This window comes from Prosopis cineraria, unplaced genomic scaffold (assembly GCF_029017545.1).
Source record: "Prosopis cineraria cultivar Desert tree isolate PC_DT_omini unplaced genomic scaffold, ASM2901754v1 PC9, whole genome shotgun sequence".
Classification (NCBI taxonomy): domain Eukaryota; kingdom Viridiplantae; phylum Streptophyta; class Magnoliopsida; order Fabales; family Fabaceae; genus Prosopis; species Prosopis cineraria.
In genome coordinates this window covers 22,547,596-22,560,145 of record NW_026555340.1, presented here as the reverse complement: position 1 = coordinate 22,560,145, position 12,550 = coordinate 22,547,596, and the positions used below count along the sequence as shown (strand labels likewise).

At 31.8% G+C, this 12,550-nt stretch overlaps 1 protein-coding gene across 5 annotated transcripts; it reads right to left on the bottom strand.

The window, feature by feature from the left end:
* Positions 1–4,366: 4,366 nt before the first annotated feature.
* On the bottom strand, positions 4,367–12,085 carry LOC129320116 (F-box protein CPR1-like). 5 transcript variants are annotated; one of them, XM_054965320.1, is made up of 3 exons: positions 11,744–12,022; positions 11,274–11,359; positions 4,367–11,162 (listed from the first exon to the last, which is right to left on the bottom strand). In XM_054965320.1, the coding sequence occupies exon 3, from the start codon at positions 5,884–5,886 to the stop codon at positions 4,774–4,776; it is 1,113 nt and encodes a 370-aa protein (XP_054821295.1). In that variant the 5' UTR covers positions 5,887–11,162; positions 11,274–11,359; positions 11,744–12,022; the 3' UTR covers positions 4,367–4,773. The 5 variants fall into 5 exon arrangements, with proteins under 5 accessions (XP_054821295.1, XP_054821291.1, XP_054821292.1 ...); XM_054965316.1 differs by having other exon boundaries at positions 4,367–11,891; positions 11,972–12,085; XM_054965317.1 differs by having other exon boundaries at positions 4,367–8,191; positions 8,281–12,022.
* Between the last annotated feature and the right edge of the window lie 465 nt (positions 12,086–12,550).

Sequence of the window (12,550 nt, the reverse complement as noted above, 5' to 3'; positions counted from 1 at the left end):
TTTTTCCATTTTCTATTTTCAAAACTTATTTTAAAAAATTACTTTGCAAATTTTTACAGAGGGACCTAAAGCCTGACTCATTTAAATTCTAGCTTGACATATTTAATAAAAATTTTTTAAAAAAAGTTCTGTAGAGTAAGCTTATAATCTGGCTTATTCAAATTTTAGTCTAACTTATTTAAGTAGGAATTTACAGTCTCGCTTATTCAAACTCTAACCTGATCTATTTAATCAAAATATGCTTAAAAAAATCTATGAAAATTTTTTTTAGAACGAGATAAGGACAAAATTTGAATGCTCCCTTTGTAGATTTTTTTTAAAATTTTTTATTAAATAGATTAAACTAAAATTTAAATAAGCCAGTCTGCAAGTCTCTTTACAAAAATATGTAAAATAAAATTTTTACAATAAGTTTTGAAAATAGAAAATAAAAAAAATTAAAGACAGAATTATTTTTTAAAATTAATTTTTTTTTAAAATGAGATGATGTGGTAAAGTATGAAACATTAGATATAAATCCAAGGGACTAAATTGAGACGCTGAGAGAAATGAATACTGAAAGGATCCGGATCCCTTTTTCTTTAACTTTCCAAGTCTTGACCTTTTTTTTTTATTTTTTTATTTTTTGCCCTCTTCAGAAATTTGGGTGTGTGTGACAGAAAAGAATCTTCTTGTTAAAACTTAATAAAAAACAGAAAGAAAAAGTTGTCAGTGTGGCACTTAGTGTCTGGTCAATTCTTTATTAATCAAAAGTCAGTTTGTAAAAAATTAATTTGACAAAAATAAATTGTCATAATAAAATTTGTATTTAAATAATTTTTTTAAGTTCATTTGTTAAACTGAAAGATGCCAAAGCTTTTAATTTTTTTGTTAGATGAAAGCACACTTCAAGGAGTTTGAAATGGTTTTTTTTTTAAAAAAATCAAATTTATTTCATTTCGAAAAGACTTTTTCAAACACAAACTTAAAATCCAATCAAGCCCTTAATTGATTACTACAAAATGCATCATATTCACACACACATATATATATAATGTATGTATATAATATTATATAATAAAGTTATAAGCAATTAGTAAAATTTATGAGTTGGGTAATATTGAGATAGAGGAGTTATGGAGATTGAACATTCAATTTCGTTTTAAATCTAACTGTCATAATTTCTTTCTTTGAAATTTCATTGTCATTATATTCTTTTATGTTATGACCCATTCATCATTCCTGTGCAACGCATGGGAATTAGAGCCTAAATATCTACATTGAATATCATAATGCAAAGAGAGAAAGACAAGTGGGCTTATCTAAGTATGAGACTAATGCCTCTAAAATCATAGCAATAATAGAACATTGTTCTTGGTGTTAAACAAGACAAATGCCATTAAATATTATTTTGAAAGTCCAACATAACCTGAAATATGAAACAATTTTTTTCTATATAATAAAGTGAAGTAAATATAATCATCAATGTCACGACCTATTCAACATTTCCTGTGTAATGCATGGAAATTCGAGCCTAAATTGATTGTGAATGTAACATAATGCAAATAGAGAAAGATAAGTGGGCCCATCTAATGAAGAGAATGCCTCTAAAACCATTAAAAAAAATGATAGAATGAGGGTAAATTAAGAAAAATGTAATTAAATATCATTTTGAAAGTTTAAAATAACATGAATTGTGAAACATTTTTTTCTATACAATAAAACGAAGGGAATATGATCATTAATATTGCAACTCATTCATCATTCCCGTGCAATATATGGGAATTAGAGCCTAAACATCTATTGTACTCTCCTTATTTTTATATATAAAATATTTTTAATCAAATCATGTAAATTAATAAAATTTAATTATTTAATTAAAAATATAATAATATTTTAATTTTATCTCTAATTATTATAAATAAAAAATATTTTTTTAAATAAATTAATGATAATAATTTTTTTTAATTTTATAAAGATATAATAATCTATTTATTAAAAAATGCTAACAACTCCTTCTATTTAAAGATAAAAAAAAGTTTTAGAGGACTTTTTATATAGAGAGAAGGAGGGAATATTTGTCATGTATCATAATGTAAGGAGAGAAAGATAACTGAACATATTTAATGATGAGATTACCTCTAAAAATTATAGAAATAATATTAGATTGTTTTGAGGGTAAAACAGGAAAAAAATGTCATTAAATATTATTTTAAAAGTCTAAAATAATACTATGTAATATGAAATAAATTTTTTTATATAATAAAATGGAGGGAATATCAATGTTATAACTCATTCATCATTTCCCATGCAATGCATGAAAACTAGAGCCTAAATGTCAATTGTCAACATTTTTTTTTTTTTTATTATTAAAAAATATTACTTTTTATTTATTTATTTTTATAAGCAAAATTATAAATTTTAATAAATATTTATTATATATTTTTCAAATCACTCCTCATAATTTACATTAATAAAAAATAATTAATACATAATTATGTTGATTAACATAAAAAAATTTAATTTAATTTTTTTATTTTCAAACATAATTATTATAATTAATTAATTTTTTTAAATTATGTGATATAATTTTTTTAAAATATAGAAACAAGAGAAATATATCACAATGCAAGGGGGAAAGATAAGTGGGCCTACCTAATGATGAAACTGACCTGCTAGTGGGCTCACATATGATGGGTCAAAATTTCATAAGAATTTTTTTCTTTTCTTAAAATATCTTTACAATTTATAATAAAATTTGAATATCATTTAAGGAGTTATCTTTTTTAAAGTAATGTTTTTCATCGACACCTTAAGGATAAATTTATATTAATGCTTATGTGTAAATTTATATTAATGCTTATGTGTTTGCTCTTTTTTTTAATAAAGAATTGCATCTAAGGACCTCTAAAAAGTATTAATCACATATAAGAATTGATAACAAGTCACTATTAGATGAAAAACAAGTTCATGTTTTTATTTTAATAAAAATTCATTTCGTATTAATCCTTATTTATGAATAACATTGTTTACATGTCCTCAGATGCTATTTTCTCTTTTTTCAATACATATTAATATTTTTTAAATAATTTTATCAGCTAACTGGAAATGCATCAATCATGGTTTGAGATTGACTAATGTGCGCTTTTAAGAAAATTAACAACCATAAAGGAAAGCCACTATCATGAAAATTCATGAGTGATTTTGGTATTCAATCATTCAATACACAGCATATTTGAATTCTAGAAATTTGGACATTTCCTTTTAAATTTTAATATGCTTTCCTCAATTACTCACGTACTGTGTTAGCTTTCTGTATCTATCCTTTTATCCAAAAATTAAACATTGTGAAGCTAAAAAAAATCTTTTAAAAAAAAATTGGGATGTCAAACTTTTTGGAACAAATCTGAAAATTCATTCATAAATATGGAGTTAAGATTTCAACAACATCAAAAAAGGAAAAAAGGAGAAAAGAAATGCTGAGAACATGACAAATTCGGAAATTCCGGATTTTTTCTGGCTGCTTCACGATTTTTTCCATCAACATCATAACTTAACGCTAAAAGAAACACGAATTGAATCACATCATCCATAAATGAAACATAAGATAAACATAGAAGCTGCAAAACTGTGAAATGAAACATCAGAGGGACTGATAATCACTACAATGCTACTCCAATTATCATATGGCTTGAATAAGGTTCTCTTCTTTTGCTTCATCACAAGTGAACCTCACTCATTTAAACTATACCCTTTCAAAGGCGGATATGAAGTGTCTGCTGCTCCTTCTAGTGCTCAAAATGTTAGGCATTAGAAGAGGCAGCAGAGAAGACAACAGACACCCCAAATCTTTCGATGACTCTGTTATAGCCTTTTGTTTTCTCCAATTATACAATAACACGATACTCTCTTTGATCCGGATCACATAGATTTGAAAATTTTAAGGTGGGGTTATCAATGGCTTAACAAAGTATATTCAAATTTTAAAGGGTCAAAATCCGAATCATGACAAATTTTATGTAAAAAACATAGTTTAAGTCTGCTCTGCAATCAGGTCCAGTTTAGAGTATGTTCAAGTTAAAAGGGGAATGAAGAGAAAGAGCAATGGAAAGAAGGATTTGTTAAAACAAGAATCCTATCATTCCAAAACACAAGAATCTCCAGACCAAGACCCTGGTCCAATATGTATCCCTTGTTCCAGGAAAGCTTGATTACCACAATCAAACAGTACCCATATCTCAATAATCCAACTATTCAATCAATCAGAAACACTTAAAAAACAGAACCTTGAATTAGAAGAAGTGCTAAACACTTCATCTCCTTTTCATCTTGAAACACTCCAACAAGAAATGAAATTCAAGATTTCTGATGGTTCTCTCTAACAAAATAATATCAAAACTCAGTAATTTCATTGCATTGATAAGAAAACATCATCCAGAGATTAAACATAAGAGGAACACACGAGCTGAGAAAGTTTGTCTGAGGAAGCACATAAGTTCAACGGACAGTTTGACACTATATTAATTCAACCATTTCTAAAGGAACTAAATTTGCAACATAAGAACCTGACAAATAAATTTAAGCTATGCCAAATAAATTTTCAACCATTTATTTATGCCAAATAAATTTCGAAGCCCAGATGCAGTCAGGTCTGGTTTAAGCTATGCTTGAATTGAGGAGGACGGAACAAAAGAGAAGTTTGGTTTCGACCATTTTCCTAGATTTAGACTTAGATCAAACCTTTCCTTCCCTCATGTCTCCTTCATTCTCCTTAATCCAAACATACCCTGAAGCTTACTCATCCTCTAACATAGACAAGGGAAAAATGCTTCTCACATATTTGAAAGCCTGAAACATTTCCTCTGCAACATGGATTGGAAATTCATGAACTTGCTGACGGGCATCAGGATTATATGCAATCAAAGGTTGATTATCCTCTCCCACGAGAATCTCATCTTCTTTCCAAAACCCAAGGAACTTCGACAGTCCAAGACCTGGTCCAATTACATATCTTTTGTTCCAAGAGGCTTCAACACTATATTCATTCATCACCCAAATATCAATCCGACTATCCATTGAGTAATTCAAGCTATATTCCTTAACATACGCAATAGTATCATTGATGACAGCAACATTACAATCTGTAACTTGACGAATTGAATCATCCTCGTACACCTCTGGCAACTCCATCTTCCAAAATACCTCATCACTCATGTCAAAGCAAATGATGGCTTCTTCAGAGAGACCAAGGGTCAGCCAATGATAAACTCCTTTTAGATAGGAGCAAAATATTGGAGAAACTAAGCTATAAGCAGACTCAGTAATATCGATTGTTCTCCATGAATTGGTACTAAGATTATACACCTCGGCAATAAAGGGTTTGCTGTCTTCTATATCAAAATCCATAGAGGTCAAAATTCGGACAACCTTATAGTCATTTGTTCCAGGAACAATACCGAAGCCATGTATGACAAAGTCATCCATCAAGGAAATATGATGGTTAGGTAAAGGAAGGACCTTGACCTCCCTTGTCACTGGATTCCACAAGCATAACTGATCTGTGCAGTCAAGGTAAGTAAAATGAAGGCAGAAAATACCATTGCAAGGACCATAAGGTATGATTTCACCAATGATTTTGTCTGAGGGCCGCGGAAGCTCTAGATCAATAACAGGCTGAGAGATGTCATCAGGAAGCAATGCTGCAGAAAACCCTGTCAGCGTTTCACAATGAAAGGCCAGCATACCTTGTTGGCTTTTTGAGAGCTGAAAGTGTTTCTTGATGAAATTACAGCTGGAGATGAGAGCATAGGTGGATTTGTTCAAGATTTTGCAGCGCATCAGAGACTCGAGAGGGAGTTTCAAGAGAATTTCCACCATGACATCTTGGGGTAGCTGCTTGCCTTCCATTCTGGTTCTTTTTTTCTCCCTTTCTTTCTTTCTTTCTTTCTTTCTTTCTTTCTTTCTTTTTTGCCTCTTCTGGTTTGGTGATGATGCAGAGTGGGGAGTGCATACAGCACAATGGCAGATTACAAAACCGTTATAGTCTGCCTGTGCCAGGAGTCAACAGTTGACAGATCATAGCATAATGGGGATGGTTGGTAAGCGTGATTGTTTCTTACTTTTTACACAAAAGGGCAAAATTAAAATCCCAATGGTCCAATAAGGAAATGCTGCATTAAATAAGAGAATAAAAGGATTCTTTGACAAAAATATAAAGTAAAACATGGAAAAAATGAAAAATCTTCCATATTAACAGAAGTAAAATAAATAAAATTTTTATGAACATGATTTTTTTTTTCTTTTTGTAGTTGCTTTCCTTTTACTAAAATCACTTCACAAAGAAAAATCAATGACTAATTTCCCTTTTATTTTTTTGCCTTTCCTATCCTTCTCAACCCAATTTTAGGGTAGCATATGATCATATTAAAATAATCGCCTTGTTTACTTTATGAAAATACTTTTCACCAAAACAAAAAACTTAATACAATTATGGTTTTACTTACCATCTAACAAGCATAAATACATTCTAAAATGCATATAGTACGGAACAAAATACGAAAATAGTGACATGAAAACATACGTCATGTTGGAGGGAAATTTGAAGTTTTCTATTTCATCTGTCATGAGTGTCAAACACCTATATAATGTAGCATATGGCCTTGTTGTCAAAGTACCAGTGCTTCCTAGCCTAGCACAATGTGAAGGCCTATATTTATTTATTTTTTTAATATGACTATCTAACTGGGTCAAATTCGAGCATTGTCGGAGCTATTTGGAAATAGCTTTCCCAAAGGCATTTTCTTACATTCATACAAACTTAAACTCAAGAGACCATAGCCTCTTCCAACAGGACCAGCACCTGTTGGTAAGGCCTTGATTTAATTCTTAATTCATCAAAAGCTGCTCACAAAATCAACTTTGCACTAACATATAGGCAAATACAACTGTGCCATGCCAGAGTTTCTTATGCTGGCCCTTTCCTACACTAAACGCTCATTCTCTCTCTTTGTTCAATGATGCCCTCCCGCCAATGCTGACTAATCAACTATTCCAATTTACTCTCCTACCTTTACTTTCTTTTCTTTTATTTTTTCCCCTTATGCCAAATACTTTTCTAACCTTACACAAAAAGAGAAACAGGACATCACAAAACTCACACCTAGACAACATTGAAGGCTAAAGAACATAAATCATGTAACATGGTAGATTACCATGCTTGGATTCAACTTACCTCAAATGCATCTACAAACTTCATTGAATCACAAAATTCACTTTAAAAAAAAAGGAGGAACTGAACATTTTGTACATTTTTAATGCATTCTTCAACATTGTAATGTATACTCATTGTAAGACACTTTAATGAGTGATATATTAAAACTGTTCTAAAAGCTCACATTTAATTACTTCCCACATGTTATTATTCATTTGTTTTCTGTTACACTACAAACAACAAAACATCTAGAGCCCAAAGAAAGCCCATTAAAGGAAAAAAAAAAAAAAGACCAATCTTTGAAAGCCAGAATACACTGCAGCCTGTTCAGGAGTGATTTTGACACATTGGTCTTGGACCTCTTTAGGCACTAACTAGGCTTTTTCCAAATTATTCCTTTCCACCCTTTTGTTCCCACTCTAGACGGTTCTCCTAGGGTCTTTTAAGCACCAAGTAGGCCATATCCTAGTCATTCCAGCCCACTCTTCTGACGTCCAGATCCTTCCACATACTCTCAATTAAACCATCAATTGATAGCCAATCTCTAAAAACTAGCACAATAGGTTGGCGAATCTCAACATCTAAGAATATCTTGAGTTTTGATGTTTGTCCAATGAAGGATCCATTACCTCGTGTACACAAGATTTCTTCTTTCTAAGTATTTTTGACTATGCTTCCTTTGCATTGTCTGACTTGTATTTGTGTTAGTTTCTTTGACAAAGTAAAAGAAGGGCAGTAATGATATATTTGGAAATTATTTTTACTTGATACTTACAATCAAATCATTTTAAAGATTTATAAATAGGAAAGGATGCAGATTGACCATCGTATTTATGTTTACAAATGAATTCATTAATACAATCCATGCTCACTTTTAATGAGTTCTAGACCATAAATATCACATTCACCACAAATTTTCTACTTTCAATTAATATACGGGCAATACACTTGAATCAAATCTATCAGCCGACTGCCCTGCCAGAGTAAAAGATTCAACAATACCTATATGTAAATATGCACAACTGCAGAGGTTAGAAAGAGTATTACTTGACTTCAATGTGTGATGCTAAATGAATAAGAAAAAGAAATACCTTGAAGCATGGGGATAACATAACCTTGACATCAAGGCACCAAAATTACATAACCTTTGAAGCAAGAGAACTAAAAACAATGTCTCATGCTTGTGACTTGACCTTCTGTTTCCTCTCTCTAGAAATTTGTTTATTCAGGCCAAAAGCACACATAAGTGGGTGGAGAGAGGAGCCATGAGCCCATTATAAAAAATCAAGAAATCTCAGACAAAGAAGGCACAGAGGTCTGTGCTGCAATTTAAGTCTTTCATAGTTTAGAAACAAAGAAGGGTGAGAAGATTGCAAAATGCCAAAAACTTGGGGAATTGAAGGCGGAGTTGCTCTGCCTTCCTCCAACTCCATAAGCAGTTTGTAAAGCTAATATGTAGTAAATTGCAGAACATATATTGTTCAATTTCGGATTAAAAAACTTACATCATCTCTAATTATTTAAAACTGCATCATGTTAGCCATTATTAAAAGATATGTAAATAGAACAAAAAGGGGCATGCAGATAAGTGATTATAAGAATTCAATCTGTCCAAGTCAAACTTGACATTGAGTTTCAAAGTGCAATGTGAAAAGTATAGGAAACTCTACTAAGGTACCCAACAAGAAAATGAAGGAATTTTTTTTTATGTAAACAACGCTAACAATTAAAGAATCAAGCATTATAAGTTAATTGTTCGAAAATGAAAATGTATGTTAGTTCTCCTAATAATCCCTTTGGTCCTGATTATAAGGTGTCTTCTAGAAAACTTTCTTGGTCCATTGCATAATGTGTTATGTAATATTATCTAATGGTTTCCCATTTTTATCTCTCAAACTTTTAATGAGTGATCACAAAAATTGTCCCATGGAAATGAGTGGAGGTTTTATGATACATTTACATTCCTTAAATTAGTAAGAGTAGAAATGGAATCTTGGACCTTTTTTTATTTTTAATTGACAAATCTAACAATGTAATATACTTCCCTTAGGATGCATGACGTAATAGCAATCACCTTATATTTAGGACCAAAGGGAGTAAGAACTTCATATCACCTCTTCACTTCAGTAGGTTTGCAAGTATTTCACCAAAACTGGTCCCCCATTACTATACCTGAATTGCAAATAAAACATCAAATCCAAGAGATAGAAATGTTTCAGCAATTTCCCCCCTCCTGGTCACTCCATGGATCAATGGCATCATTTGGTGACTCCAGCTTAGATTTGATCTCTAGAGTCAGACAAGTAAAAGTTTGTTAATCAAATAGTTGAAACACACCGCATGATTCATGCGCCTGAACCTTCACCCTGAAGATTAAAAAGAATTTACATTTAGATAAAACAACAGCGTCAACTTGCTAAATCAAATGGCAGAAAAATAACACATAAATGAAAATAGGAAGCAATTGATCAATGAAACTTGCTCCTCTCCTCTGTTATTTTCCTATCATATAAAATATATCAAACTCAAATCTATCGAGGCAGTCTGTTATATGGTAGACATATTTGGCATTTAGAAGTATAGAAGTGGCATTACTCCACACACTATTACATCTAGATATCTCCCTATTTATACCCGAACAAGTGCACAAGGATATTATCTCCTTCACCACCATGTAACAGTCTGATAATCATAAGCAGTTAATATCACAATCAAGTAGCCTTCTTATGCACCAAATGAAAAATAACCAAGAAAACACAATGATGAACTCTGACAAAAAACCTCTAGCTAAGGGGTTGCAAAGTCTGCTAGTTTTATGCTTTAACACTTCCCAAGCAACTTATAGGGTAGGCTATGAAGCATAAATACTTCTAAATCCATGTCAAGTGTGCATAACCGTGCTCATAGCTATTAGGGGCAACTCTGAAATAAGTATCATGTAGTATTTTCATGCTTGACCAAAAAAAATTGATTTCACTGCATGTCAGGTAAACTGTATGAGTTCCAACAAAATTTTAACCCTTAATCTTGAAGACCCTGAATTAAATATTATCATATCAATGACCATAGACAAAGCTAGTAGATACTTCAATATCACATCACCATGTCCATACCTTTAAATTACAGAAAACTTACTGTATCCCATACCTGAACCCACACCAAACCTGCACCTGAGCAACATAGATGGTGAGCAGTCTACAGTTAAAACCTATTACTTAAACAATTAACCGAACTAGACCATTGGACATCAGACAAAATTAAATTCCAGGAACTTGCTTGGAACTTGTAAATTCCAAATTCCAAAAATTTTGCATACCAGATTTCTATAGAACTAGCTATCCCCTTATATTTTACAGGAATCTAATTTTCTTCTGTTTTCCCCCTTTGGTGAAAGAAGACATCATCTTAAAAAGAAAAGTAAATAAAGGTCTGGATCAAGAAACATCCTAAAACACAAAAGGCAGCAAGAGAATAAAAAAGGAAAAAAGAGAGAAAACGCGAACACACAGAGATATCAGCCTATGAGGGTTCTCCAATTTCTCTGCATGTTGGATGAAGACATACTATAAACACACAACCATGAGTTCAGGATTGATTGATCTCCTACTTCATTTTCATACAGATTTATTTAAGAACTTATCGTTTGGGTAAATCTACGTGTTCTCATACCCAATTAATAAATTTCAGATTTGATTTCTCCATAAACGCGCGCGCGCGCGCACAAAAACAAAAGCAAAACAGTAAAGGAAAGAAAGCATCTGATTTGATGGCTATTAAGAATGCTACCACAGCATTATTTGCATTAGCTTGATAACTTTTTCAGAAATATCTAACCTTACCTAAAAAGCTGTTACACTGAACCACTTCAAATTGCGTGCCATTATGGCCAAGTCTCGCATTCCATGCTTCCTAAGATGAAACAATGGGATTCCATTCCATATACGCAGTCTGACTTATTATTTCGTAATTCCTTCTAATTAATGAATACAAAAAACCAGAATATAAATAGTAAGAAAATATTTTCTACATCTAAAAATAATAAATGAAGTTTCCATGTTAATGTGTCTTCAATACATTACCATACATGTCATTTTCTAAGATAAGAAATTCTGATAAGGAAACAGTATCATCGCAATCATAACTCAATGCCTTCTTCCGCTTTCCCTTTATCTGATAAACAATCAAGCTGTTCAGTCTTCCTCCAAAACCAACAAAAATATGGGAAACTCAGACATTCCTGACTAATTATCAACGTTATACGTAGCCAAACAGTTCATGGTCCAACAATAAACTTTTAGCCTAAGTCGCCTCAACACATAATCATTCATTAATCCCAGTCCCACCGTGGTTTGCCCATGATTAGCACTCATTCTGCGCTCTTCTAAAGAAGAAGTTAGAATGAATCAAACCGCATAGTAACAAAGCGATGATGAATGATTAAGGTGGTGAAGAGACTTTAACTAAAATTTGATCGAGCTCAAACATCACTATGACGCCAAGGACTTCGCCTTTACGATTTTGGCCATGAAATCTCCGGACAGGGCCATCCTGTACCTTGCACGAAGAAGAATGTGTGAGAGAGAGAGGGGGGGGGAACAAAAGCCGTATGGATTAGGCGATCGACTTCTTCGCCTGCAGGGATTTCCCGATCTTCTTCTTTGCAGCCATGGTCGTGGGTGATTTCTCCTCGGAGATCGACTTGCTGCTTCAGAGTAGAGGGGTCAGTAAGATAATTCGTTCACCTTTTTTGAAGATCCTGAAGAATATGGTGGAAATGAATACCTGCATGCATAAAACTCTCAACATAGTATAGAGATCTCTCCATCCTTGTGATAATTATTGCTAGAATTGGTTTTAATCTATTCTCAGGGTCTTTGGATGGAAGTTATACCACCGAACACTCCATATTTTTAAAGACTTGAATTTGAGGTCTTTAATTAAATTGGTCTAATTTCCTTGCCAATAAACACTTGTTGTTAGTGACGATGGTTGAATGTTAGATTTTGTTATCCCTAACAACAGCAATTAATATTCAGTTGTTAAGAATTTAATTCATAATCTAAGAATTAAACCTGATATAAAAATCTTATCATTGAACAATTTATAAGATTTTTATAAATACTTTAACTCTAGTGAATTTTTAAATCCAACTCACTTAAATGAGAATTTATTAACAATTGTACGTTCATTGTTGTAATATCAATATGTTTCTTGGGATTTCTTTTTTTAAACATATATCTTCTTTGAATTTATTTTCTTGAAACATGTATCTTCTTTGGATTTCTTTGTACTACGTCTACCGTGTTCGTTTCATACCATTTTATATCTTAAAAAAATAATAATAAAATCTCTCTAAAATAT

What these genes read in the sequence shown, in the direction of transcription:
- LOC129320116 (XM_054965316.1), bottom strand. Translation starts at nt 5,886, where the DNA reads ATGGAAGGCAAGCAGCTACCCCAAGATGTCATGGTGGAAATTCTCTTG.